The 27,616-nt window shown below is 34.6% G+C and overlaps 2 protein-coding genes and 1 long non-coding RNA gene across 3 annotated transcripts in view; all 3 read left to right on the top strand.

The window, feature by feature from the left end:
* The first annotated feature begins 903 nt into the window (after nt 1-903).
* Nucleotides 904-5,633, top strand: LOC128548600 (uncharacterized). The gene is made up of 2 exons (XM_053523914.1): nt 904-2,119; nt 4,500-5,633. Exons 1-2 carry the CDS (start codon nt 1,160-1,162, stop codon nt 4,539-4,541), a joined length of 1,002 nt encoding a protein of 333 aa, XP_053379889.1. The 5' UTR covers nt 904-1,159; the 3' UTR covers nt 4,542-5,633.
* A 5,405-nt stretch (nt 5,634-11,038) lies between these two features.
* Nucleotides 11,039-15,034, top strand: LOC128548305 (uncharacterized). The gene is made up of 3 exons (XR_008366928.1): nt 11,039-11,328; nt 13,233-13,349; nt 14,671-15,034. It is a non-coding gene; the product is annotated as an uncharacterized LOC128548305 (long non-coding RNA).
* An 11,202-nt stretch (nt 15,035-26,236) lies between these two features.
* The window catches only part of LOC123563855 (uncharacterized), a 30,603-nt gene continuing 29,223 nt past the window's right edge, over nt 26,237-27,616 (top strand). Inside the window, exon 1 of the mRNA XM_053523913.1 lies at nt 26,237-26,338. The gene's annotated coding sequence lies outside the window, so the exon portion shown is untranslated. The remainder of the gene's footprint in view (nt 26,339-27,616) is intronic.

Raw genomic sequence — 27,616 nt, 5'->3', positions numbered from 1 at the left:
TTACGGTCCAGGCTTCATCCTGATGGACGACAATGCACGCCCCCACCGAGCACGGGAGGTGGATCAGTACCTGGAGCAGGAGGGCATAGAGTGGATTGACTGGCCAGCGAGGTCGCCAGACCTCGATCCAATAGAGCATGCCTGGGACATTCTGCAACGCAGGATATCCGGTCGCGATCGGCAAGGACTGTCGAGGAGATAACAAACATGATCATTGAAGAATGGCACAGGATACCCATCGCAGACATTCGGAGGTTGATCCTTAGGTTTCCCCGCAGATGCCAGGAAGTGATTAATACACGTGGTGGACACACACGATACTAACTGTGATTTGAGGGAAGAACCCATAAGGTGGGACGTTTAGTTTAATTTTTGTTACCCCACCCATCTAGTCTGACACACGGAATTTCATCACATTCGTTTTTTACTTACCATATTCTACGAATAGGATATCATTTCCGCGTAATAGGGTATAACTCGCTAAAAATTAATAAGCGTCTCTTGACACCGATCACATGACCGGTGTTATAGTAAACAGACGCTTGATCCTCAGTTAAAAATTTTGCGAGCTAGGGATAACATCGCTGATAAATCCGTTTACATCGGAATTATTTTGTATTGATATGACTGAAGCGGCATTGATTATGAGGAAGGAGGGTTTAGTTGACAATCCTACTACGGAGGATGATCGTTCTTCCTCGAAATCTACAAAAAATTCATCGTCTAAGGGACGGACTATAAAGCAAGATGTCGCAGATTTTTCACTTCGACTTTCTCAACAAGAGGAGAAATTCGCGAGCATGGAGTCGAAAATGGATAATGTGCTAGCTATTCTTTCAACAAGGAACTTTAATTCTGACCAAAACGATTCGTTCGGCGATCGTAGGTCTTCCGCTGGTGTTAATTCTCGGCAGACTTCGGGTCTTGGCCATTTGAGAATTGAAACTGAAACTCATCCTTCACCACAACAGGGTGAAGATGATGAACTTTCTTACAGTCCAACGCGGGAGAATTATCGGGAAAACTGTGACACTTTGTCTATTTGTGTTGGCAAAGATGAAAGTAGAAGTTTTCTTGACACTTCAGTTTGTTCTGAAACTACGAATGTGAACGATGACAGTGATCGTTTTTTAAATATCTTTCAGTGAAAAAAGATAACATGACTAGTTCCTTAGGGGAAAATCAGGAGTCTCAATCTATTATGAAGGACAATGAGTCTTTGAATGTGAACAATTTAGGCGACAAATTTGGTGCCGATGCTGTGACTTCTCACACTAATAAGTCTTCAGTTGGACTTGTACTGGAAAAAAATCAGATTGATACTTTGAATGAATCTTGGCGGTCTGCGCATCCAAGTAATCTATCTTCTTACCGTGATGTCTACAGGAAAAGTTTTCCTATTGCTGCAGACTTTGAAAATTATTTGAAAGTTCCACAGATTGACATGACAGTAGAAGAACTACTTCAGACTAGACACAATGATGAGAACTTTGCTTTTGGCAAGCACCCATCTTTATATTCAAAACAAATGAAAGGTTTTGAGAAGTATGCCTACAGTGGTCAGTTAGCCTCGCGTATGGGAATTATTACTGTTTGCTACATCCAACAAGCCTTGGGGACTTTGTTGGACACGTTACAACAGAAAGATGTAAATATTGATGCTGCAATACAAACTGTTAGGGACACATTTGCTATTTCAGCTAAATCTTTGGATCAGATCGCCAGAGCTGGGGCGTTTCATCATCTGATTCGCAGAAACGCAACTTTGATAGATACTGGCTTATACGGTTACAAAGGCTACTCACATGCAGTTATGTCACTTCCTTTAAGAGCCGATGGCGTTTTCGGCACAGATTTTGACAAAAAGATTGAAGAAAAGAGTAAATTGAGGAAGAATTTGAATGATTTCCTTCCTGAAGGTTTGAAACGTTCTGCATCAGGCGGACATAAACGCAGAGCTACCACAAATATCACAATGACATCAGATCCTAAGAAACCTAGGACAGGGTTTGTAGATTACCGTGGTAGAAACAACACACAGTCGTTCCTGCCGTACAACTCCAGTGGTGGCTTCAACAAACCGAAGAGCGGCTTCAGGTCTGCTACAAAATCTAAGGCGGTAAGTTCTTTTCGCAACTCTATAAAACCTTTATGACTCAGAATCAGAAATAGTGGCAAAGTTTCCTCAGATACCAGTGGGAGGTCGTCTCAAATATTTCATTCAAAATTGGAAGAAAATAACAGACGACAAATGGATTCTAGACACAATTCAGAACGGTCTGAAACTAGAGTTTCTTTCAGTTCCCCCTTGGTCCGGGATGAAAGAAACAAGGTCAAATCCAAAAAGTCTCACAGTCTTAGAAGAAGAGGTTCAGACTCTCCTTTCAAAAGATGCCATAGAAATTGTACCTCCAAATCTTGCACACGAAGGTTTTTACAGTACGCTTTTCGTAGTAACCAAGAAAAATGGAGGGTTAAGACCGGTTATAAATCTCAAACCTCTCAATGCATATCTGAGGAAACACCACTTCAAAATGGACACATTAACAAAAGTGCTGAATCTAGTCCAACCGGGAGATTGGGCATTTTCTCTAGATCTTTCGGACGCTTACATGCATATTCCGATTCACAAAAATTTTCGCAAATATCTGAGATTTTGCATCAAGGGCATAATATACCAGTTCAAATGCCTATGTTTCGGCCCAACATGTGCACCTCGGGTGTTCACAAAAGTTGTAACTGTAGTGACAGCTTATCTCAGAATGCAGAACATAAGACTAGCATCGTATCTAGACGATTGGCTGTGTCTGAATGCCCAAAAACAATTACTTCTCAGAAATCGAGAGACAGTTCTCAATCTCCTGTTCGAACTAGGTTTTATTGTGAATCTAAAAAAATCTCAACTTGTTCCAACTCAGACTTTTCATTACATAGGAGCTTTGTTCAAACTGCACCTGTATGTAGTGTTTCCATCCCCAGAACGTTTAGACAAGATTCTTTTGGGAATTCAAGTTCTGAAATCGGGTCATGCCACAGCCCAAAATTTCCTACATTTACTAGGACTGATGGCATCCTGTATTGGCCTCACTCCAAATGCACGTCTGTTTATGAGACCCATTCAACTACATCTCCTTCATTTTTGGAGACCTCATACTATGGATCTGGATACTGTAATTCCATGTACTCCACATCTATTAAACCATCTGAATTGGTGGTCACAGGAAGCCAATATCAATATGGGTCAATCCCTACAGAAATGGTCTACATCAGTGGTCATGACAACAGATGCGTCAAAAACGGTATTTGGGGGTCACCTAATAAATCTGACCTTTCAAGGGGTTTGGTCACAGACAGAGAAACAAGCCCACATAAATGTTCTGGAGATGGAAGCAGTGATCCGAACAATGAAACATTTTTTGCCGTTACTCTCGAATCAGAATGTGTTGATCAGATGCGACAATTCGTCAGTCTGCCAATATATCAACAAACAAGGGGGCACAAAATCAGTGACTCTTTGTTACAAGACTTGGGAACTGTGGCATCTGGCCATGAAACACAATATTCAGTTGAGAGCAGCCCATATTGCGGGCGTCAAGAACATACTAGCGGACCAACTTTCGCGCAAAGTAATCAGAGCATCAGAATGGACTCTGAACAACAAAATTCTGAACAAACTTTTTGCAATTTTCGGAACACCGATGATAGATCTGTTTGCTTCTGGAGAGAATCACAAATTGCCAATCTTCTGTTCCTGGCTCCAACATCCACAGGCATACGCCATAGATGCTCTGTCTGTACCTTGGAACAGGATGATTGCATATGCATATCCTCCAATTTGTCTGATACCGAGGATATTGCAGCATATGAAACAGTTTCAGTGTCAGGTACTGTTAATAGCACCACAATGGCCTCGCAGACATTGGTACACAGACTGTTAATAGCAATTCCGAGACGATTACCAGTACAATCAGATCTACTTCATCAACCAAAAACACAAATATACCATCCCAATCCGCAGATATTCAGTCTGACGGCTTGGCTGCTCTCAATAGACATTTTGAAAATTCAGGCTTTTCAGAAAAGGCAAGAAATTTACTCATGGCGTCCTGGAAAAGGGACACAAGCTGACTATATTAGCAAATTCAACAGGTTCAATCGCTGGTGTCGTCAACGGCAGAAAGATCCCTATACTGCCTCTATAGTTGACTGCGCAGATTTTCTAGTCTTCTTATATGACAAAGGTTTGCAATACCGCACTATTTCAGGCTATAGGTCTATGATGTCTGCAGTGGTAAGACCGATTAATGGTACTCCAGTGGGCCAAGACCCAGATTTGATTAGAATTTTGAAAGGTGTTTTCATTTTGAGACCACCAAGTAACAGACTGGTTCCAGAGTGGGACTTACTTAGAGTTTTAAAAATGTTAGAAAAAGCTCCTTTTGAACCTTTAAGGTCAGCTAGTCTGAAATGTCTCACTTTGAAAGTTGTTTTTCTTGTAGCAATCACGACGTTCCGACGATGCGCCGACATTCAAGCGTTAAGATTAGGCGAAGGTTGGGTGAACGTCCAGAACAAAGGGGTCACATTCTTGCGGCCAGGGTTATCCAAGCAGGACCGACCAGGACATTTTGGCAGTAAGATTTTTGTACCTGCATTTAAGGACAAGAAATCATTGGACCCCAAACGTGCTTTGTTTTTGTATTTAAAGGCAACTGAGAAATACAGGACTGTTGAAGGTAAAGATGTTACAAAGTTATTTCTGAGCTATGTGAAGCCACACAAACCTGTATCTACTAAAACTATAGCACGCTGGATAACTGATATAGTTAAAATGGCTTACTCAGACAAAAAGTTCAGAGTAAAAGGACACTCAACAAGGGCAATTGGACCTTCTTGGGCGCTATTCAATGGAGCCTCCATGTCTGCTATCTTAGATGCAGCTGATTGGGCCAAGGAAAATACATTCACAAAATTCTATTTACGCAACGTTGATCTCTGTGTTCTGTACCAAAAAACTGTGTAAATAGTATCGGTAAAACAAAGACAGAAAATAATTTTGCGAGTTGCAATTTGGAAACTGTTGATTTTTGATAAATTATTAAATACAAGAAAGATATTCTTGGGGTATATATATAGCATGTGTAGTGTGTCACAGGGTGATATACATGTGATTCCTTAAGTGTTAATTAAACACAGTTGTATATAATATTGGAGGATATTTAATGGACAGTTAGTTCAGAAAGAACAGGAGTCCAGAGCTATAAATATGTGGGTTGTATTGTGGTTTGACTTTAAATGAATGGATAAGATTGGAAATCTATTAGAGATGTTTCTCAATACACACAGCAAAGATTACCCGCCATCCAAAGAAGAAGCTTTGGAATCTATCCTATTCGTAGAATATGGTAAGTAAAAAACGAATGTGATGAAATTGAAAAAATTGAACTTTTCAAGTTGAAATTTTATAAATGAGTTTTTTACTTACCATACATATAACCCACCCATCCTCCCCTCAGTATCTTTGCATTTTAGCAAAATTTTAACTGAGGATCAAGCGTCTGTTTACTATAACACCGGTCATGTGATCGGTGTCAAGAGACGCTTATTAATTTTTAGCGAGTTATACCCTATTACGCGGAAATGATATTCTATTCGTAGAATATGGTAAGTAAAAAACTCATTTATAAAATTTCAACTTGAAAAGTTCAAATTTTTCAATTTTGAGGGTGGTTGTGTTTTATGGGGAACTGCGATACTGTTTTCTACTTTTTTCGAGAGAGGAATACTCTACAATGAAGTAAACACGTAATTTTAAATATTACTGTAAAGATTCCACTGAATAAATTTACGTTTATACATTTGTTATGACCGTATATACTTGACCCTTTATTTTTTTTGTTGAGTTTATATAGGTCCATGTGCTTGTTTTCAAAATATATTCACGTGCTCATTACACGCTGACTTTACGACATTACTGGAATTATTTAGCGTGTCAAACGCTTTAATATAATATCCTACCGTCAGAAAGATAGTAAAGTAGGTGTTTTAGTAAATTTACTCACGAGTTGCCATTAATTCATAAAAGGATTTTCATTTCCGTATACTGCGTCCAGGGTTCTTTCTAATAACATTTATTCTATCAGGATAAATAAAGTTCCGCCATTAATTCCGGTTAATCAAACGTGCTGAATTACCTTAACATAATACAGATCCAATTTCACTTTCTTGTTGTAGTTTAAAACTTCACCGTTACTTTTTTATTTAAACGTAAAAAAGTATTAGTGAAAGCAAAGTTTATTATCAGTCTTAGTCGACATAAATACACTCAATCAAACTGAGCCATCATTTTCATTTTTTTTTGTCGTTTTGACCGGTTTAAGGATCAGAACCATTAATTACTTTTATTTTTAAACATTATGTTCTTTTTAGGTTTGTTTAAGTATCAAGGAACTGTTTTGTTACAGAACTCATTTTATCCTCTCATAACCATAGCTATCATTGGAAGTTTGCATAGATTTCAAACATGTTGTCAGTGATTTAAAGCAGCATGCCTCCAGATTCGGCTATAAAATAATCTTTCTTTCAAATTGAAGTTTGGTCATATTATGAACATTAGAAAATGATTTTTTTTGTTTCTAACATATTTCAAATGTTCCAAATCAAGAAAAAATGAAATCAAGATAGATGACCGCGTCGGGAATCGAACCCCGCACCGCCGCGGCAATAAAGACATTTTCCCGTCGTCGTAACCAATAGCGCTTTAGCTTGAGTAGTGAATAATGACTTCAAAATATATATTTATAATGGAGACAGTTTACCTGGAGTAAAAGCGTGACAATCGCTTTTCGATTTTCATCGCTAAAAAGTTGAAAAAGACAAACTGCAAATTCTCACGTGTTTCTGTAACATAAAGTTTGCCAGTAATTAAGTTTTAAAGCCTTCTTAAAAATATAGCATTTATTTCAAGATATCTAAAAATATTCTTTTGTTGTCGAACGATCTGGAAGCATGCTGCTTTAAGACCAGGCAACAGACATAGGTTAGAGGACCTAAACGAAGGTCTTGCCAAAATATTTGGAAACTAATAAGTTGCCGTATTGACACATTGCCTTTAGAACCTGCAGCACACACGGTCCTATGTTTGCTGTTTCATGGTTTTTACATTCGTCATGATGATAAATTATCATTGTTTTTATCATGTATAAAGCATATCCTGTACCTATCTTGTCCGCGTTTTCAAATGTGTCTATGAATTGTTCTATAGAGGCATGGTCTTCGTGCCCGTTAATTAGAAACTTCAATATCCTGTACACTGCTGTATGATTCTTCGACAAACTGTTCCTCACAAAATATACATTGTACTTCAGTTTCTGTCAGCGCTGGTTCATGTCTTACACATAAAATTCCATTTCTAAAAGAAATCGCTTCTTTGCGAAATGATTTTGGCTTAACATGTGTATTTACAAATCTTGTATACCAGTCCACTTTGTTAGTATCTACAATGACTTTGTAAGCAGGAACAAGATCAACATGGATATATCGTTCTTCTCCCGACCCGTTGTTGTATATAAATCTTAGCATGTAGTCTGGACCATTCATATACATGTCGAAATAAAGTCTCCTAATGCTATTTTTTTTCGGCAGAATGAGCGTAAAGTAACGTCCATTTAATGGAACGTATGCACTCTTCCATAATAATTCTCAAGTAGACAAAAACCGAATGAGGCGTTATTTCCCTTAAAGACAAAAATAAGAAACATGAAATCAAACTCATCCGGAAAACTATTCTTTGTTCCTTCATAAATACTCCCCACTTTAATGATGGACTGTCCTCAAGCTTTTACATTTACACACTCTTCTAGGCTGCCAGGTTTGATTGGAAAGTAAACTTCTACCAAATATCTTTTAAAGATAGATATGTTATTCAACAACTTTTTTAAACAATTAATGCTGAAAACGGCAACAAACATATTGTAAAATGATCAAGATTGAACGACAACAAAAAAATATAAATATAAATATATCAATATCGCTGTGCTCTAAAACCTTATCTTGTGTCAAATATGCCATTTGAGCATTTTCAGGCCTCTCAACACATGCGATATCATCCAGGTAATTAAGAATGTATATCCCAATACAGAATAAAAATAATGCCAAATCATTAGTCGCTCTTTGACATATAGAAGCCGCACTACGCAGACTAATATGTAACATAGTGCTACAAAAATGTTTTTTTTTTTCCAAACAAAGACACCAAATTGTACTGTGAAGGACAGATACTGATTTGCCTATATGCTCGTTTCTAATATTTTTTTAAAACATAGTTTAATAAAGTCATCAATGTTTGGAAAAACTTATGACACTGGCTCACCCAAGTAAAAATCTTTGTCTGAATAGTCATTTACTGCATTCGAAGTACAACTACTGAGGTCTAGAACAATTCGCCCTTCTAACACCGATATTTTTGGTGCTTAATTTAAAGGAGAAATTAACAGATTGTGGTTGAATGGATTACTTTTAAAAGTCCTATAACAGCTTCATAAGAAATTTCTTTTGCCATGTAATCCTAAATTTCTATTGGAAAATATGTGGCTTCTTTAATGTTTTTATAGTTTTTACATAGGAGACAATAAATCTTCATTACCTTTAAAGCCTAAAGGAAAACCATATTCCAACAAATTACACACAAGTAAATCTTTACATTTAGAATGAATCAAAATGAATCAACCAAGAGCGTATGTATTCAACATTGATCTTATGACTAACCTTAATATGACATCTTCAAAATTGAATTTTCCTGAATCTTTCATTAACTTATGTACATGCACTTTGACCATTTCTTATGTGTCCTTATTGTTTTTACCTTTAACACCTATTTGATTACAAAGCTTACAAGATTTTGAATGCTTACAATTTTTTGTGATCTTGTAAACTGGAACTAAAAAGATCAGTCAGAAAACAAATCCTTAACTTTATCCTCGTTCTGGTATTTTGTATTTAAATGCAGTTGTCATGATAAAGTATGAGGACAGGAGGAAGAACTTCCTGGGTGTTGCAATTTGACTTTATGTTGAGTAAATATGTTGCTCCGAACGCATCCTACCTGTCACAATTATTGTATAGCTACTTTTGTGCTCACAGCGACTACGTTGTTAAAGTGAACAGAACGATTTATTTGACTCATCAACGGCATTGTAATGTTTCGTGTTTTGAAAGGACAGATATTTCTTAGGTTTGGCGCCCTGGAGAAAATAACTCTTGCTAGTCATGGTAAAGAGTTACTTTTATTAAAAAGAACTGACTCTAAAATAAGTGAAATCACAAGACAGCAGCATAATATGATTTAAAAATTTCAAAGTCAGGGGAAGTATTCAAATACATTATTCTCTTTAATAAGTCTAAACGACCAGACTGTTCTGCTGTTTTGTTTGTAGATCAGATATTATTTCTAATTCACCTGCAACAAATAAATTAACATCTAAATTTTGAAAAGACATATGGTTGTTGGCAAATTTATATCGTAATTGTGAGTCAGGATAACGCTGTTTGGTTTTAACCTTGTCGGAAGCTTTCATTGTTATACCGGACTTTCTACTTGACTTATTTCTTCTTGGATTTTTGGAATATTGACATCATTATCTCGTCTGTTATCACCAAACATATCAGAATATAAACTGTCCGAATCGCTGGTATTATCCGAACTTGTATCGGAATCACCCAAACTGAAAAGTCCTAATTTTTGTACTTCCTCTCTTGCGGCTTTCCTTAATTTCTTTGATTGTCTTAAGTTATTTACAGTCAAACCTGATGTAGCAATTTCTGTTAAAATGTCTGACTTTACTGAATTTTGCATAGAAATATTTCTTTTATTTACCTTTTATGCTCTCTGTTGTCTTAGCTTTTGGCGAAGATCTTCTTTCTCTTGCATTTTTACGAGTCTCGCTTTTGCCACTTTCAGGTTCTCTAACTCCTCTTTCTTGCGGAGGCTGTCGCTAATGTTGTTAAAACTTGTAGCCCAACCCATTTACACTATATATATTGTTACCATTCATGCTATTGTAATAGTTGCAATAAAATATTATTAAACTAAACTCTTAACTCCTCTTTCATCTTTACCGTCTCAGTACCCTCTCCATCACTGTTTAGTTCTCCAATCAATGATATTGACAAAGACCTCCTCTCCAGTTGCACGGCGCCCTCGACGACAGACTCGGTCGGTACAAACTAATTTTCTGCGGACCCTTCGTGATTTTTTATAATCGAGCCGTGTCCCTTTACGTGACTTAGTTATTATGTACACTGATATGTATAATGTCTCTTTTAAATACCTTTAGTCAGTGTAGAATTTTGGCACTGATTAGCAAATTATTCGTGATGTCTCTTAAATTACTCCTACTTCGGAACAACACTATTGTATTCTGCTGAACTTTCTGCCAGACATCAGTTTAACAACTTTACGAAGTTTGCCTCACGACAGCATTAAAGTTTAAAATGTTACCTTCCTTGCTACAAGCCAAGAAGCTCCAGGAAATCCTTCTCTCTAATTATCTCTCCGACTACATATCTGTTTTAAAAAACACCACTGGAATTATTCTTTTCATTTTTTTTAAACTTAAGATGTTTATAAAATTCACGGGTATGGTAATATGTATTATATTGCCGTTATATAAATATATGTTTATACACGCGCTATATACATTCCTATTATATTGTATAAAATACATAAAGAGGACTGTCATTCATAAATAAAAAAAAAAACTATTTCGTTTAATAACTCGTTAAGTTAGATCATACAGTCTTCTAACTTATTAAGACAAAAAAGTATCCTTGCTTACTATAGCTTTCATGTAAACTTGAATTTGTTTCCATGATAGTTTATTTTGTCTTCTGCTTGCTTTTAAACGAAATTCTGTCTATTCTAAAAATATATGTATTTAGTATATAGTTACGGAAGAGTATAAATATATATATTATGTATAAGGTAAAATCAATACCGTCAAATTACTTTAGACTCCTGCTTTAAAGACAGTCATTAGCCTTTTGATTCCCATATGATATAAATATAGTATAATTAATTAATAGGTTAATCTAATATAAAAGATATTTAAACAGAGAGAGAAATGAGAATTTAAACTTGAGTGTTAGGAATAAAACAATTAAAAAAATTTGGAAAAATTATAAAACACAAACATGAAGAAATGTTTAGTCATAATCGGACAAATTAGTTTGTTGAATCATTTTCCAACAATGTTGACAACTATTCTGCAGTTTTCTCCGCTATGTTTGATAGAAAGTGACGGCACCAAAAGAGGATTAATAATGTTGATGGTAAAATTTTAACCTTCCTTTATTTATAAACCGAAAACGAAAGTAGAATGTTAGAAATTCAATGAAAGATATGTATCATTTCTTTAACAAGTTTGTGTTAAAGGCACTTGCTGCAGTTTCTCGAATGAGAGAGGGGTCAAGTTTCCCAATAATAGAATTTGTTCAAATTTTGTACATGTATGTGTTAGAAAAAAAAATGCAAAAACATTCATAGGTCTCCGTGCTTGTTTAAGAAGTTATCTGCCCTTTAAACTGTTTTTTTTTCTTAACATTTGCATATTCTAGGGCAGATAACTTACGAACACTGGATTACAATGTTGATGGTAAAATTTTAACCTTCCTTTATTTATAAACCGAAAACGAAAGTAGAATGTTAGAAATTCAATGAAAGATATATATCATTTCTTTAACAAGTTTGTGTTAAAGGCACTTGCTGCAGTTTCTCGAATGAGAGAGGGGTCAAGTTTCCCAATAATAGAATTTGTTCAAACTTTGTACATGTATGTGTTAGAAAAAAAAATGCAAAAACATTCATAGGTCTCCGTGCTTGTTTAAGAAGTTATCTGCCCTTTAAACTGTTTTTTTTTTCTTAACATTTGCATATTCTAGGGCAGATAACTTACGAACAAGCATGGCGACCTTCTATCTTTCCATAGTTCTGTTTCTAACATTACACTGTGTTTATTTACAAGTTTGAACAAATTCTGTTATTGGTATTCTTTTACCCCAAACTGCCGCAACCGTCTTTAAGCATTTTATTCGTTTGCTACAGTGGCCGTAAATCATAGCTGATATAGTATAAGCTTAAACCTGGTTCCGTCACACTGAGTGTTAAAGGGACTGACCTCTAGATCGCACGACAACAAAGAAAAAAGATCAGGAATTTAGAAAATTAGGAAATTATTGTTACTTTTCTTAAGAAGATTGAAACTTCATTACTGACATATGGAATCATACAAGAATTAATGTATTTATGTATACATCGAAAGCCGTTTGTAAAGGGAGTATCAAACTGCTTGATTTATAAAAAAATTGATAAACGATCGTTAAGGATGAATTCCTTCGTGTTTTATTTTGGTAAAGATGGTAGGAAATTTTTATTGCCTAGGCAACCTGGGTTCGATTCCCGACTCGGACATGTTTTGTTTTCTAGATTTGGCATTCTTAAGATAGTTTAGAACAACAAAAAAACTCATGTTCTAGAGTTCATAAGCTGACAAAGTTGCAGTTTTAAAGAAAATTACTTTTTAACCAAATCTAGAGTTTGGTCCCTTAACTATTCAAAATATTATTACTTTGGGAGGAAATGAGAGCCGCTAACACAGAATGTGGTCTTATCAGATAATGTTAATGTCATTCATATGCTTGCTTGGCCATTTTTTATCACATACAGGCAAGGTAACTCAGTTCATCAGGTTTCTTTCCAATGTAGAGAAGGTAAGCTGAAGTCTAAAAGCCTGGCGGTTCGTCTTTTTCATGTTATGTAAGCTGAAGTTTGAAAGCCTAGAAGTTATTTCAAATGCAGACAAGGTAAGCTAAAGTTTGTATGCCTGAAAGTTTCTTATCTAGATTTTTTTCAAACGCATCAATGTAAGCTAAAGTTTGATTACAAGCCTGAAAATTCGTCATCTAGGTTTCTTTCAAATACAGGCAAGGTAAGCTAAAGTTTGAAAGCCTGAAAGTTTGTCATCTGCGGTGCTTTTCAAAGCAGGCAAGGTAATCTAAAGCTGAAAGCTAGACATTCACCACAAGCTTCAGACTATGACATGATTATTTTTCTTGCGTCCTAGATTCTTAGTTTCTTGTAAATGCTGTTACAACACAAATGTAATGTTCACAATCGTTTGTAGGTTAGAAATAGGAAGCTGCTTATTATTCAAAAGTTGACATCAATTTAATTTCAGGTTTAGTGATGTTGGCAGCATGTGTTAGATTCTCTGCGATCTTCCCAATGGAGAAGATAAGTTATGCTTTCTACTACACCATGACGATATTTTGTTATACATTGTATTTGGCTTGTGGTAAGTATACCTCCTACATTGGAATAGAAACTTTGTCAGAATAATTTGTATATTCAATATATTACTAAAGTAAAAAATAAGCAAAGATAGTGCTCGACTCCTTTTTATTTGTGACTGCTATAATTATAGTTGCATTGCTGTAAATAATAGGATTCGGGTCATGTTTGGACGACTTGGGTTAATTACATTGATAGCCGGATCCAAGCATCACACATTATGTTATATACAATAGTAAAAGGGAACCAACAATTTGTTAAAGCAAGTACCCGTTGTAAAATACTATGTGCTTATTTGGACCAATCCGAAACAAGTTCTATAAACAGTACCAGTCAAAGCTCACTTCTGATAAGGTATAAATAGGTATATGGATGACAAAGAATTTTTGTAGACACGTCGATGATTCAAAAAATAATTTATCCCAGTACCTTGATGAGAAAGTAATTGCAACTACGCTATCAGGGCGGATACATTATTTAAAAAATCATGTCTGGCGTTCAAAGACTAAACAAGAAATGCAGAAGTATAATGTTTTGAGCTATAGGACCAGCACATAGGAGTTTAGTTGAATGCTATAGACAGTAGCAAATATATGCAGAGCATCGGAAAGCCGAGGCAGACACACAGTGTTTGGTAATCTATTGAGACAGTAGGGGAGTTCAAGCTTCAGCGTTATTGGCTAAGTCAATCAAGACATCGCAGTTATACCTTTATGATAGTAGAATGCTATATGTGATAGCATTTAGGCGCTCAGGATCTGGGAGTCACGGCAAACATATTGAGTAGTAGCTTCAATTACAAGGATATAGGCTGAGCATCTATACGATAGGACTTGTAAATTGTTGATTCAAAGACATCGTCTGACGGGAACTTCGACTAAACGACCAGTCAAGTATCTCAACATATAGAGATTGAACTGATTAGTTGAAGATTGTTAATTTGAAACATTGAGTGATTTGTCTGATCCCTGAAATTGTCTAGCTCATAATTGACACCATTTGCGAATCATTTGTACACAAATCATTTAGGCAAGGTAGCTAGAGAAAATATTGATAAACGAAATATATGGTCTCACCAGCTCTACGTTTTAACAAAGGACATTCTAAATAGTTTGTCAGCTAGTCTAAGATATAGTTACTTTAGCGATTGGACCCGTTTCATTTTTCAAGATAATTAAGGTGTGGGCACACACCTCTGTCATATTACTCATATCCTTACAAATTTACTACGGCTTACTTTAATTTTGCCAGATATTTATTAAAAGTAATTGACATTTTAACATTTCGTTTGTTTCTCTTATCGATTGATGTCTCATCTTTTACAGGTTTTGATATTCATTTGCGATCACATCTGCAAAGGATGGAGAGATGAAAATGTTTTTCACACGCTAGTTTGTGGGCTTCGTGAGTACAACGATGATTTTATATGACACTGGAGTGATAAAGAGAATACAACGAATCTTTGTAAAAGTCTGTTATATATCAGCGTGTCACTTTCATTTTGTCAGTCAAATTTGTTTTTGACTGTGGACAAACAATTTCATGCCATTATACCAGTGAAGGCACTTGGTATTTTAAGTGAACTCTTTACAGAAATGTAAACATGAATAATTTTATTCAGCAGTTGACCACAAAGCGCTGCATTACTTATTCAATGCAAACATATCTTTATCTTTGTTATTAAAATAATTCAAAAAGTATTTTTGCTAGAATCACCAAACCTCATATAGTTATTAATTATCATGTGGCCCTTGACCTAAATAAATCTGAGTGTTCCCCTTTATTTGTTTTAAGAAAAAATGAAAATGCTTATTATTCACAAAGTGTTTCTGCTAGAGCCACCACACCTTACGTAATGATAAATTAGCACACCTCCTTTGCAAACGCATAATATTATTCCCCTGACCTTATTAGAGTCCCCCACATAGAGACCTTTTCTCATATATAGTTTAGTCCCCATTTACTCAGTAAAATCAGAGTTTCCCCGATTAGATTTGGTTAAAAAGCAGGTATATTTGACTGTCTTAAAGTAACTTATCGTGGATATTTATAAAACATTACAAACATGTTGATCACTACAAGGCATTGATGCGCGCTCAATTTCGTCATAATCTCTTCATTAACCAGTCATTGACCTTTAACTATTTAACAATCCATAAATTCCGACACAACAGAGTAATCCATTGATGGATCTTCATGAAATTTAACACAAATATAAATCAGTATAGAGCGGTAATGCAGGCGCATATGTCATCAAAACCGTTTCAGTTACTGCAGAGTTAATTGCTTAAAAAAAGATAAATCCTCACCCCCAACCCCCCCCCCCCCCCCCTCACGCGGAAAAAAAAAGAAAAGAAAAAGAAAAGAAAAACGATATAATCCATCGATCGGTCTTCCTGAACCTTAAAGATCTCTATAGAATCTTGAATCTATAGAGCAGTTTTTCACTTGAATTTGTAAAAATAGAAACCAACAAACCGCTGTTGCTTTTGTTTATAATTTGTTGATATCTGGAAAATAAATACCTTTCAAAATATATATTCCCCTCATTCACAATTCAACTTATTCGGCATGGGATATAAATTCACTGAACTTGCTTTAAAATATGAAACTATGAAATAATAACTACCCACATAGTTCATGTTAGACAAGTGTCGGAGATATCATACTCTATAAAGGATTAACTTCCTCTTGATCTTACGATGAATTACTACAAAACACTTGACGTCTTCTACTGATTTGAAATCTTTAGAAATTTGCATTTTTTTATTGTTTAGAATTTTTAATACTCTAAGTAGATAAACAAAAGTGGTTACTGTTCAAATGACAATAAATATATAGAATATGGCCTAATGGATAAGGCACCAGTCCCGCAATTGGGAGGTCGAAGGTTCGAGCCATTTCAGAGGCGGACTTGTTACTGAAGAGTATCCGGTTGGTGAGCCTACAACTAGTTTGATAATGGATACCGATTGTCTACTTGCCTATACACGAGCATTTTTGTGTTTTACATGCCATGCCTTTTCGTTTCCATTACGTGTGTTAGAGATTCACCTGGAGGGGATTATTTTTATTTACACTACCCCGTGTCTTTGGAACATGGTGTGGGTAAGAGTGAGGTTGGGTGCGCACCATAAACCGGTTTAAGCTCCCCAGTGGTGTTTTTGCCACTGACCGTTCCAAGGCGGTGCCCCACTGTGTTCCTTTGTTCGTTTTGTCCTCGTGTGTTGGCTTTGTGTGTGTGCGCATGTATGTGTATGTGTGTGTGTGTTTGTGGTGTGCACGTCTGCGTGCTGTAGATTTCGTTTTGGGGAGGCTGCGTTTTTGGTACGTGGCATTCCCTGTTTGATATTTGTCTTTGTTTTTTTTTGTATCTGACATTAAGAAATAGGAATCGGGAAGTAATATTGTTCAATGTATGTAGGTGTCTCATAAGCCAACTTGGCTGACCGTTTCAGTAGGAGTGACACTATAATAAACAAACACTTTACTATAATGTCACACCCACTATCAATATTTTTTACCCCAAAGATACCCAAAGGTTATGACTGCAATTTATAGACTAATTCCTTGTTAAAGTTAACTTTATTACATAATCACTTAAGTCTTACTGAGTTATTTGTTCGGAACATTGACCTGTATTCTATAAATTGACATGGAGTCGAAACCTTTGATCTTTTTGGCTCAGTAGGTACCTTTATTTGCTGAGCTTGTTCCTTTGTTGGGAAAAGCTGAATCGCGTGGAATAATGTGCGCACGTGGATAAGTTTTAGGGCAAGACCATTTCTTACCTTATGAACACGAACTCACCTCTTATAAACTTTGGCAATCATTTCAATTTATTTATTTATTTTGTTGGGTTTAATGTCGCACCGACACAATTTTAGGTCATATTGCGACTTTCCAGCTTTGATGGTGGAGGAAGACCCCAGGTGCCCCTGCGTGCATTATTTCATCACCTTTCGAAGTAGATTCTTGTTAACAGTTCTGCATGCCTAATTAAGAGTTTGAACCAAAGAATGAAGTTACTCTCTTCTAGTCGAGCCGCCGATTATATCTGTCTGGAAAATAAAAGCATACAAATTAAAACTAAACTTGATCCGGAAGCATTTACTTAGCTCACGCTTGGGAAGCCAGCCTTTGTTTTTGCCTGTTTCAGGAAAAAGAAACTTGATATCATCTTGAGTAATTTGCTACCCGAGAAGTTAATTTATGAACGGTGGTTTTTAAAGTTTTCTTTCAAGAAATACAAAAAAAAAAAAAAAAAAAGAAGACTTCCGGTATTGGAAAGCTAACTTACAGGTCTGGACGTTAAACAAATTAAGGAATGTTTACCGTGCAATATCACGCGACATATTCCTTAAATATTTGTTATATCAGAAGTACTTATCTATATAAATGTGGTCAGTCACATTTGAACAACATTTTCTTACATTTTTTAGTTTCCATATATTCTGTTAGAGATTTTTTTCAGGATTACATGAGTTAGAGGCCTAACTATTGTAAAGGAACCAGCACGGGAGCCATCTGGTTTAATCGCGAAATGGCAGCCAGGTTTATTAACACTGATTTGTTACTCGGCATGGTCACAAAAGTCTAAATTAAAGCTGTTTATGTTTATGTATTTCTGATATTTTGCTAGAAAAAATGGGATAGGATGTTGTATTTGGTTAAGTGAAATTCGATTTTAGTATGAGTAGTACTTCCAGGTCACAGCAGTGTGATTTGAAGTAGTTATACAGTAAGCAAATGTGACAAGAGAAATCTATTTTAGAAGATACATGACCTCTACTTTTCGCTTCATTTTACGTCAGTTTTAACGTAACCCTTTAAAATGAGGTAAAGATTTGTTCTCTGAAATCGGTCTAGCTATGTTTGTTAACTCTTTAAAAATGTCAGTTTATATAGAATATATAGGACCAGATCAATTTGTTGTAAGGAAAAGGAGATTTTTCATCATCTACTTCTAAACTTAACTTTACTGTTCCGGTATTGAAAACTTTCTGAAAAGATAAGTTAGATCCAATAATACCAGGCGTTAGGGTCAATCAGTTTATCTGAGTCTATGTTGTCAACATTCATTAATGTTGGAGTTGATAGAACGAAAATAAAAAACTACATAAAGCGTAAGTTAATGGGAAGATACAGACATTCCTGCCGTCCTGATTCCTCATTCAGTTCCAAAAGAAATTCCCTTTATTTAAGTTCGAATGCAATATTGCAATCTATAAGGTGGTCTACATCATCTCTACGCACAGAGATGGCATACTTGAAATAATAGCATTAATTATTCTTCATAGTTTTTTGTAATACAGAAATACATGTCTAGATATAAGGCTCTCAATATTTGGTTTAGAATATACAATCACTTCATGGGAATCAAAAACTATTACTTATGAAGAGGAACTTCTAAGCTGTAGCGTTTATGAATTAGAATTTACAACATGTACCTTAGACATTCAATTGTATGAAAAAATTGTCAAAGAAACATGTTTTCTTTGTAAATTTATGCATTAACATACATTCTGTTCCATGAAAATGTAACAAATGATAGTTAGACTCTTTAATTTAATATATATAAATGCAAAAACAAAACTGAAGAAATCAATAATAGAGCGATTTTGTCAAATTGTTAATCGTTCTCTGAGGGCTTCAGTCATATAAGGCAGCCTTTGTAAATGTTCTGCTCTTTCTCTCTTACCCGTAGTAGTCTGAAAGCCTGTAACTTTTTTCTAGAAAAGACGTGTATAGTTTGTATTTGATGTACATGCTCCTGGGGATAAATGTGTTCGTATATAACCTAAAATACTTTTTTCACCCAAAAGATATGTTTGAGTAAAAAAAAAGTTTTTCACCCTCTGGATCATAACTCAGATATCTAACTCGTAATAATTCTTTTAATGATTGGAAAATCGAGTCCGACACTATCTAGTGATATTTAATCAGTGGACAACAGGTTCCTAAATACGAAAATGTTCTTGATTTAATTATACCATTATCACAACCAAATAACTAACCCACTATTACGTGTCTGCACAATTTGGTATATGTCATCCAGGCAGTGATCTGTCATCACTGGCGCCGGTGATACGGTGTGTAATATGGTGCCTTTTAAAAGGGCGGTAGACAAGTAACAATTGCAGATATGTTATATCATTGTTATATCCCATTAAACGCTCGATATCCTAGTTATGTACATTTTATTTTGTAAAACAAGTATTTTACTTCCTGTTTTCTGATAAAAACAGTTTATATGTATTACTATTTTTTTTTGAAAAAACTGTCGTAATACTTTTTTAATAGTTCATATTCCGTTGAAAATAAATTTAAACTCGACTCATAAATGCTCATAAAATTTGCAATGCACGGATGTACGGACCAGAATTATCTATGAATTGAAAATAACTTCATATATTTTGCTCTTGATTTAAAACATGTCCTTTACCACGAATACATATCTTTTGAGGTAAAAAGGTTTATATTTTTTTCAGGTATCTAAAATAAGGATAAATGCATGTGAAAATATCTTTTATTTATATTTAACTCAAGATTAGTTTAGCTTGTTTAATTTGTATAATGTTATCCTTACCCTTATCCGGACCTTCTAAAACTATGTTTCGTTTTATTTTGCTTTTGATGTGTTTAACGTCCCACTTATGCAATTATAGGTCATATGGTGACTTTCCTGCTTTGATGGTGTAGGAAGACCCCTCCGTACATTATTTTATCACGAGTGGACCACCTGGTAGGACCACCGACCTTCCGTAAGTCAACTGGATGGCTCACATGAAGAATTTAACGTGGGGCCAGAGATATGAAGCCAGTGATCTTAAACACCACTCAGCCACTAAGGTTCCGTCGGATTAACGTAATTAAAGATAAACATGTAAAAGATATTACGTAATCAATTTGTAAAGTATACGTAGTTATACTGACTGTTTGAAATAAAGGTAATTGCAGCAGAAACGACCTAATTCATGTATCTGCTTGATGAAAACGTAACGTTTGGAAGCAGACAAAATGCCATTTAAATCAATGAACAGTAGAAAAAAATATTTGTAAAAATGCTATTAAAATGTATATTTAACATTATAGCAGGATCATCTTTTGTGACGTAATGACAAAGACAAACATACTGACGAATACACAAATTTAGTTCAATTATTCTTCATAACTGTAACTTTGTGAATATAAAAATTGCGAGATGGCCAAGGGCGCCGTGTCAGTTTTTTAAGAAAAGAAACAGAAACGAAAACAAAATTGAGAAAGTATCAAACTGGCGTGCATTTTTGTTTAGCTGAACAAAACGCCACGTGTCTTTACTTCAGTACCCAAGTATGAAAGTGCATTAGTGTCTGGCTAGATGTTCTTTATTAATGTGAAATGTTAATATACTGTCTCGAAATCTAGGTTTACCATCTCGTAATTTCGATTTCTACAAAATTGCAACTTTGCATCATGACCTCTTATCCTCAAAATTTGAACGACTGTCCGGCTGTCGAAAATATTGATTAATCTGTTTGCCACTGCTACTCTAAACTAACCTTGACCACCTGGATTAATGCTTATCCCTGATGTTACAAAACAGATTGCACATCACTTTGGTGTTGTCTTTCTCGATTCTTCTTGTAAGAAAAATACACGAACAGCTTTTGTCTCGCGACATCTTGTTATGCAAAAAGACTGTAAAATCCCATGTAACCTGGATGTCACTTTACATATGGACCTTCTAAAGTATACGCTACACAAACATTCGGCTTAAGGGTGCCACGAAACACATAATTAATTTTCAAGATTGGAATAGTCAATGGAATATGGAGTTTAGATTCCTGGTCAAGTGAGTATATAAAATATAAAACGGTGGCTAACCTCGGAAAGATAATGTAATAGCTATAGTATGTTAAAAAGATCGGTTGAAAAGTGGAGAAAGCACAAAAGTAATCAGAGAATTAAATAAAGATCATAAATCTTAAGGTTTAGCAGTATATCACCTAACCATAAATATTTGTCGAAGGAAAACATATTTACCAACAATCCACGCGACCAATACTTCTTTTACCGTACTGTCCCGTACGAAATGATATTTAAAATATCCTCAAGAAGTTGTCCTCCTTTTAAAATAAAAAAAAAAAAGAATGCCATTTGTAAGGAACTAACTGAAACTACGGTATTCCGTGTATACATGTATACTATTTGAAATAAAAGGGGTTACCGAGGTTGTTGGCCTGAAAAAATATTGGTAAAGTCTTATTCCTTACTTGGCGTATTGAAATATAACTTTATTTTCGTTACAGTTACTTTTTGTTGTGGGCTTAATTTGCGATGCATGGCACTATGGTAGTGTTTGGGGTTCCCATATACCCTAATTTATATTCGTAATAAGTATATGCTTCTAATTGGTATTACCGTTTGTTAATGATTTTGTTTATTTTTTGCAGTGTGAGAATCACATACAATTTTTATAGAATTACAAGAATCTGGATACACTGTGTTAAGAATAAAATTCAATATCTTCAACGAATGTTTTTGTAAAAACCAAGTCCGCAGGTACTGTATGATTTCTGTAAATTTTTAAATTGACATAACATTTATTTCCATTATTTCAATATAATTAAACGTCATTTTTGACGCGAAATCAAAGTATTTTTTCAAAACAAAATTGGAACTGGAAGTTATTATAAAGTTTATTAATGTTGCAGATGTCAATTTCCGTAAAACCTATATTTGTATTGTGTTTTTTTTCTAAGTAAATTTATACATGGAATATTACACCTAGATGTTGTTGTTCTTGTTATTCTAGTTCGCTATCGTGTAGCTGTGCGAACTCGAGTGCGAATGTGGTGACATATCATTGTCATCTTTTTAACGCATGTACTTAAACTCTTTGCTTATATATATCACTATTGGGAAGGGGTTTATTCTGATTTGCTGCTGAAGCAACCAGAATAATATTAGCTGAATAATTTTATCAGTTCTCTCCTTGCCTCAACCCTGATATCAGCCAGTTCTTCAACTAGGGTGGCTATTGATATGTTTCCACAATTATTGTTTTCCCAGTATAGTATTAATTTTATGTCTCTTTCAAGTGTCTCTCTCTGTTTGTTTCAGCAATCATTGGGATATGCCATAATGCGCGTTTTTTAAGGTACAGGCAAGATAAAGGTATGACCAATTTGAAATTGGTATTCAAATAAGAACGAAGAATAGAGACAAACTACAGATGAATTAGTAGTGGCTGGTTGTAACTGTAGAGTCAGCGTACCCAGTTTCGGACTGTACGCGGTTTCGCACACACGGCAAATTCATGTTCATCGTGAAAATAAAGCAGAATTTAACAATTCTTTGTTATAATGTCATGAAACTGAATTACTCCTTACATAATTTGACACCAGGGTTTTTCCGCACAGGAGCCTCCCTCATTCATTCATTTCCGCAAAATACATGCATGTAAGTTATTTTATTTTAACATTCTTTAGGTATAAATAAATATTAAACTAAACTAGACACAGGCATTTTTCTATACAAGGTATTGTAAATACTCTCCAAATCTACCGTTTAATTTCCTTACAAAGGGTTAGCAATTTTGACCCGTAACTATTGATAGTCTGCGCTGGTAGAATTATCACCGATACCATGTTTTAAATGAATTGCTTAATATTTGAATCGTGACATACATAAAATAATGATATGTAATAGTTATAGTATGTGTGAGAGTGTGTTACCAGGATATATCAGAGCTAGGGGTACATCGAGGGTATTTTTCTCTGCACATATCGTCGAGGCCGGTAGGCCGAGACAGATATGTGCAGAGAAAAATAACGAGATGTACCCCTAGCTCTGATATATCCTGGTAACACACGAGCATTACATATTATAACTGTTTTATCGCATAGTTTATCATTAAAATTTATATATTATTTTCATTTAAATTTGTTTATTATTATTTTTACTATTTTGATTCCCTTTCTGCGCCTCGCTGACTGAAACACTAAAACTTCTGTTTTAGAAAATGTGTTCCCCAGATAAAAGTACCCAACAAATTTCTGCATTGGTTTTAAATCTTTGCATTTCATTGGCCAGACATATTGTAAAACTTGTTGTTTTGTTTGTAAAAAAAATCAAAGAAAAAGAAACATTTGAGAAATCTCAGAATTTCATATATTTCATGTATTTCTGAATTTGGCAATAACTATCAAGTTTTTGAAATATTCTAGTTTATTTATTCTTTTACTTTATAAATGTAGGTGTTTGTGACAATTCTTTCTCTGTGAACTGTAAATTGGAACTAAAATCATCTTTTCTTTGAAAGGAAAAGATTATACTCCCTTGATAGGACCTCAATAGAGAAAAAGTGTTCCGATATATATCGGAACAGTTTTACTGTGCTGATATATATCGGAACACTTTTTTTCTTATGAAACTCCATAGAGATTTCCGTGTTGATATATATCGCAACAGTTTTGTAAGATATCAGCACAGTTTTGTAGTAATAATGTGTGTTACTATGTATAACATGCTGCAAAGATCAAAGGAAAATTGCCGCACTATGCGATAAAGAGATTAAATATGATCAAAAATATATTTTATCATAAAGTAAAATAAAACTCATTGAAGTCAATACAGACATAGCCTAAATAATTATCATCAACCTAGTAGTAAAACCAAAGAAGATATGTTGTATTTTTCCACATCACGGTATTGTCTCAAAGGCCAATTTCTTTTTATCAGATATCAAATTCCCCCGAAGAATATTTGAAAGAAATCGGTGAACAGATTAACCTTGTATTAGCGTAAACGCCTCTGTTGGTTTCAATACCAAAGTTCAATACATGTAGATTTTAAGTGTGATATATAATAATAATTAAAATAGTTTTGCATGATGCAGTCAGTTATAATACTGTTCATGTGTTTGTAGTGGCAGATAGTTTATTTGGTAAATATTTATAGGTTATTAGATTTGTATCGGGAAATATGCACGAGTTCTTCAGTGGAAATATTGCGCGACTTTAGGATTACATACGCATCTACACGTATAAATATTATGTAAATATCATAAATATGTTCAGTAACCTGAATAGGACTGACAATACTGAACTAAATAGAAAAAATAGTGCAACAGTACACACTGAATTACGTCACGCACCCGATATGAAATTCAGGCGTCAGTGTATGGAAAAATATTGACGTTTCCGGTACCAGTGTAACTTAACGGGGAATAGAAATCGAGTATGTAATAAATATGCATTTAATGTTCCTGAGCTGAAGGTACGAAAAGAGTATTTACGTATCATACTTCCTTTTCAAATTTAATCGTTTGAAACCGATCATCTTTTGAAGTAATGTTACCGTGAAGAAGATCTGTTGTTATCGCGATATTATTTATGCTACAATTAGTGAGGACATAATATCCGTTTGAAGTATATTGAATGAATTAATGATCTTTTAAACAAACCTGATTTGGTTCATATATCTGTTTGTTCCCGTAGTTTAAGTTTGACATGATTATGCTTCTCTATTATATTTAAGAATACCTCTGGTATGCGTGTATTTGTTAGTACAACAAAGACACAAAACTGTTAATGTTAGAAAGGTACCAGTGCGATATGATTTACTATTGTTCAGAGCACGAAGTGTATCCTTGAATGAAATTAACATAAGCGTAATTTGAAAAAAGTAGAAAAAGACATTTAAGAGAATGAATTTTCAGCAAAATTGAGATATTTTTACTAGTCTTGCCATTTTGTTAATGCCCGTAAGTAAAATGTGTACGTGTTTTTTTCTTAGAGAAATTTTGTGACTGTATTCTTGGTTAAAGCCGAAATTAACAGATATATTTCACTTTAACTAGTATTAAATACTTCACTGGAAAACACGTAACAAGTAGGATTAAATACATTAATAGCAAACAAAAATTCTGGTGGTGAAAAAGGAATAAAATAAAACTCAAAATAAAAAAAAGAGAAATAAGATTTTTATAGATGAAAAGAGCGCTTTAAAATCTGGTAAATGTTAATAATATTAATAACAATAATAATAATAATAGTTTCATATTTTTCATACATTTACAACATACTTGATAATGGGCATTTGATACTATTTCGATTATCTTTTGGCCAACTAAGCGATGTGTGACTATGACTGTTTGTTGTTGGTTCTTACAGAGAGTTTAATCCTACCTGTTATATTTATAAAATAAGCATTCAAAATCACTGTACAAATAACATATCGCAGAATGATATGGAAGAAGTTAGCTACAATCAGGTTTGATTCTACATATTAATATACTGGGTATTTTAAAGACCAACAGTAAAATAACTTCTGTTTTACGGGCATACAACAGCTTGCTTTCTAGTGCAATGTTAGTTTTCATAGACCTTGTAGAAAAAATGTGTTTTTATGATCTTTTGAAAGCATCCAAACTTTTAACGTCTCTAATTGTATCCAGGAGAGCATGCATAACTTCAGTAGAGCATATGAAAAACTACAATCGCTTTAAGTCATAGTTTTCTGTTTGGAAGACTGGTTGTTATATAATATATAATATCCTTTTAATTTTGATCCAGGAGAAAAGGAAATTAATGTGTAAAAGGACAAGAAACAAGCAGTTGCTTTGACACACATGTCCATGCATATTTCTTCCCAATAGCAGTCAATAGTAATGTGGTAAACCAAACATAAGTATATTATATCAATTCAAGTAATCTGTACATATAATGACAAGCCTCGCTACGCAAGATTAAATGATAACAAAATCGTTCAATAACATCTATAAATAGTTAATTGTGAAACCAAATATCTTTGTCCTATAATTTTATTTTTTTCCGCATATCTAAAAATAGTTATATCTTTGCGCGGCTTGGTAACTATTGTCAACGATGTCGAAACGTCATTTCCGCCTAAAGCGGTACATGCTTCATTTCCAAAGTTTCTGTGTTTTAGAATTCTCTGGATTGATAACTGATTGAAGTGAACAGAAACCAAGTTAGTTTAAGTGTAAGTTTACTCCTTTTGCATTCTTCGTATTAATTTGTTTCCCCTATTTCAGTAAAAAATGAAATTGAGGACTTAGTTTAACTGAGAACCCCGAATTCTATATGTTTTTTAACATTTTCATTATAAGCTTTTTTAAAACATACTAGGTCAAAACATGTTTGACAATACAACAGCAGGCCTTTGTGAATTTTGTTTGAAAAGACATACAAATAATGTTTACTGAAAAAGCGGACACTTTTGACGTGCATAAAATTGAGTAAATATTGATTTGGGCCTGATTTATGCTAAGGTAAATACAAAATATGCAGAATACATCTTTTTTTTATGAAAAAAGTGCCATGAATAAGCAACCCAGTTTGAAGGAATCTACGTAATGTCGAGAATAATAACCAATAGATATTTTTTAATAACAAATCGAGTATTTTAAATACGCACATTTAATATCTAAAATCGATGTGTTAAACCCAGAGTGCTTTTGCGTGATAAAGTATAATTATAACTATTGAAAATCAATGTCTGTATTGTTCTAGCATTCGTAATGCACATGATCATAAAGGCCAAAGTACGGCAAAGTGTTTATACAACTATAGGGCATCGTGTTCTTCTGTTGAACCCACCAAGATCTGACAGAACTACCTAGGAAATTAAAGGGACTTACCAAATCGATGGATGGCTGCTGTAAACTGTGTAATATAACGGCTTTGTTTGTCGCTTCGGAATGTCTACCAATATGGCTGACGCACAAAACGAAGATGGCGATCCCACAATCCATTTGGACAAATGTTTAAGTCCGAAACCCGTGATCCGGAACATTCGCTCACTACACTCCTCCCCACTCTAAAAAGGAGAGCCTGGTAGGTGTAGAATAACTACCTACTACGACCTTTCCAAACGACCAAAATAGAGTTATTGAACCTAGGCTATATTAGTCACTTAATCACATAGAATGCGTATGTGTAATTTCCACCTATTCCAATAAGTTACCTAGTCAAATCGAGAAGCTGACACCGACGCCGACGAAAGGGACGAGTTCAATACCTCTGCCAGATCTGCGAAAGTTGAGCTAATACCTCTTATTCAAAACCGCAAGACCCAGAGATGATTGTTGGTATGAGGAAGCATTTTCTAATGTCCTTTACGAAACATTTTCAAATCATAAACCTTGGGCTCACTTGTTTAAGATAACCTTAAGCATTTTTTTTGTAAATTTTGTCGTTCAAAGGTGTGTTTCAAATCAAGACTTTTGGGTACAAATGGGCCCAGACTCATTGACGTAGA

Source organism: Mercenaria mercenaria, chromosome 14 (assembly GCF_021730395.1).
Source record: "Mercenaria mercenaria strain notata chromosome 14, MADL_Memer_1, whole genome shotgun sequence".
NCBI classification, from domain to species: domain Eukaryota; kingdom Metazoa; phylum Mollusca; class Bivalvia; order Venerida; family Veneridae; genus Mercenaria; species Mercenaria mercenaria.
The sequence above is the reverse complement of the archived record's forward strand: the minus strand, read 5'-3'. Positions and strand labels throughout refer to the sequence as shown.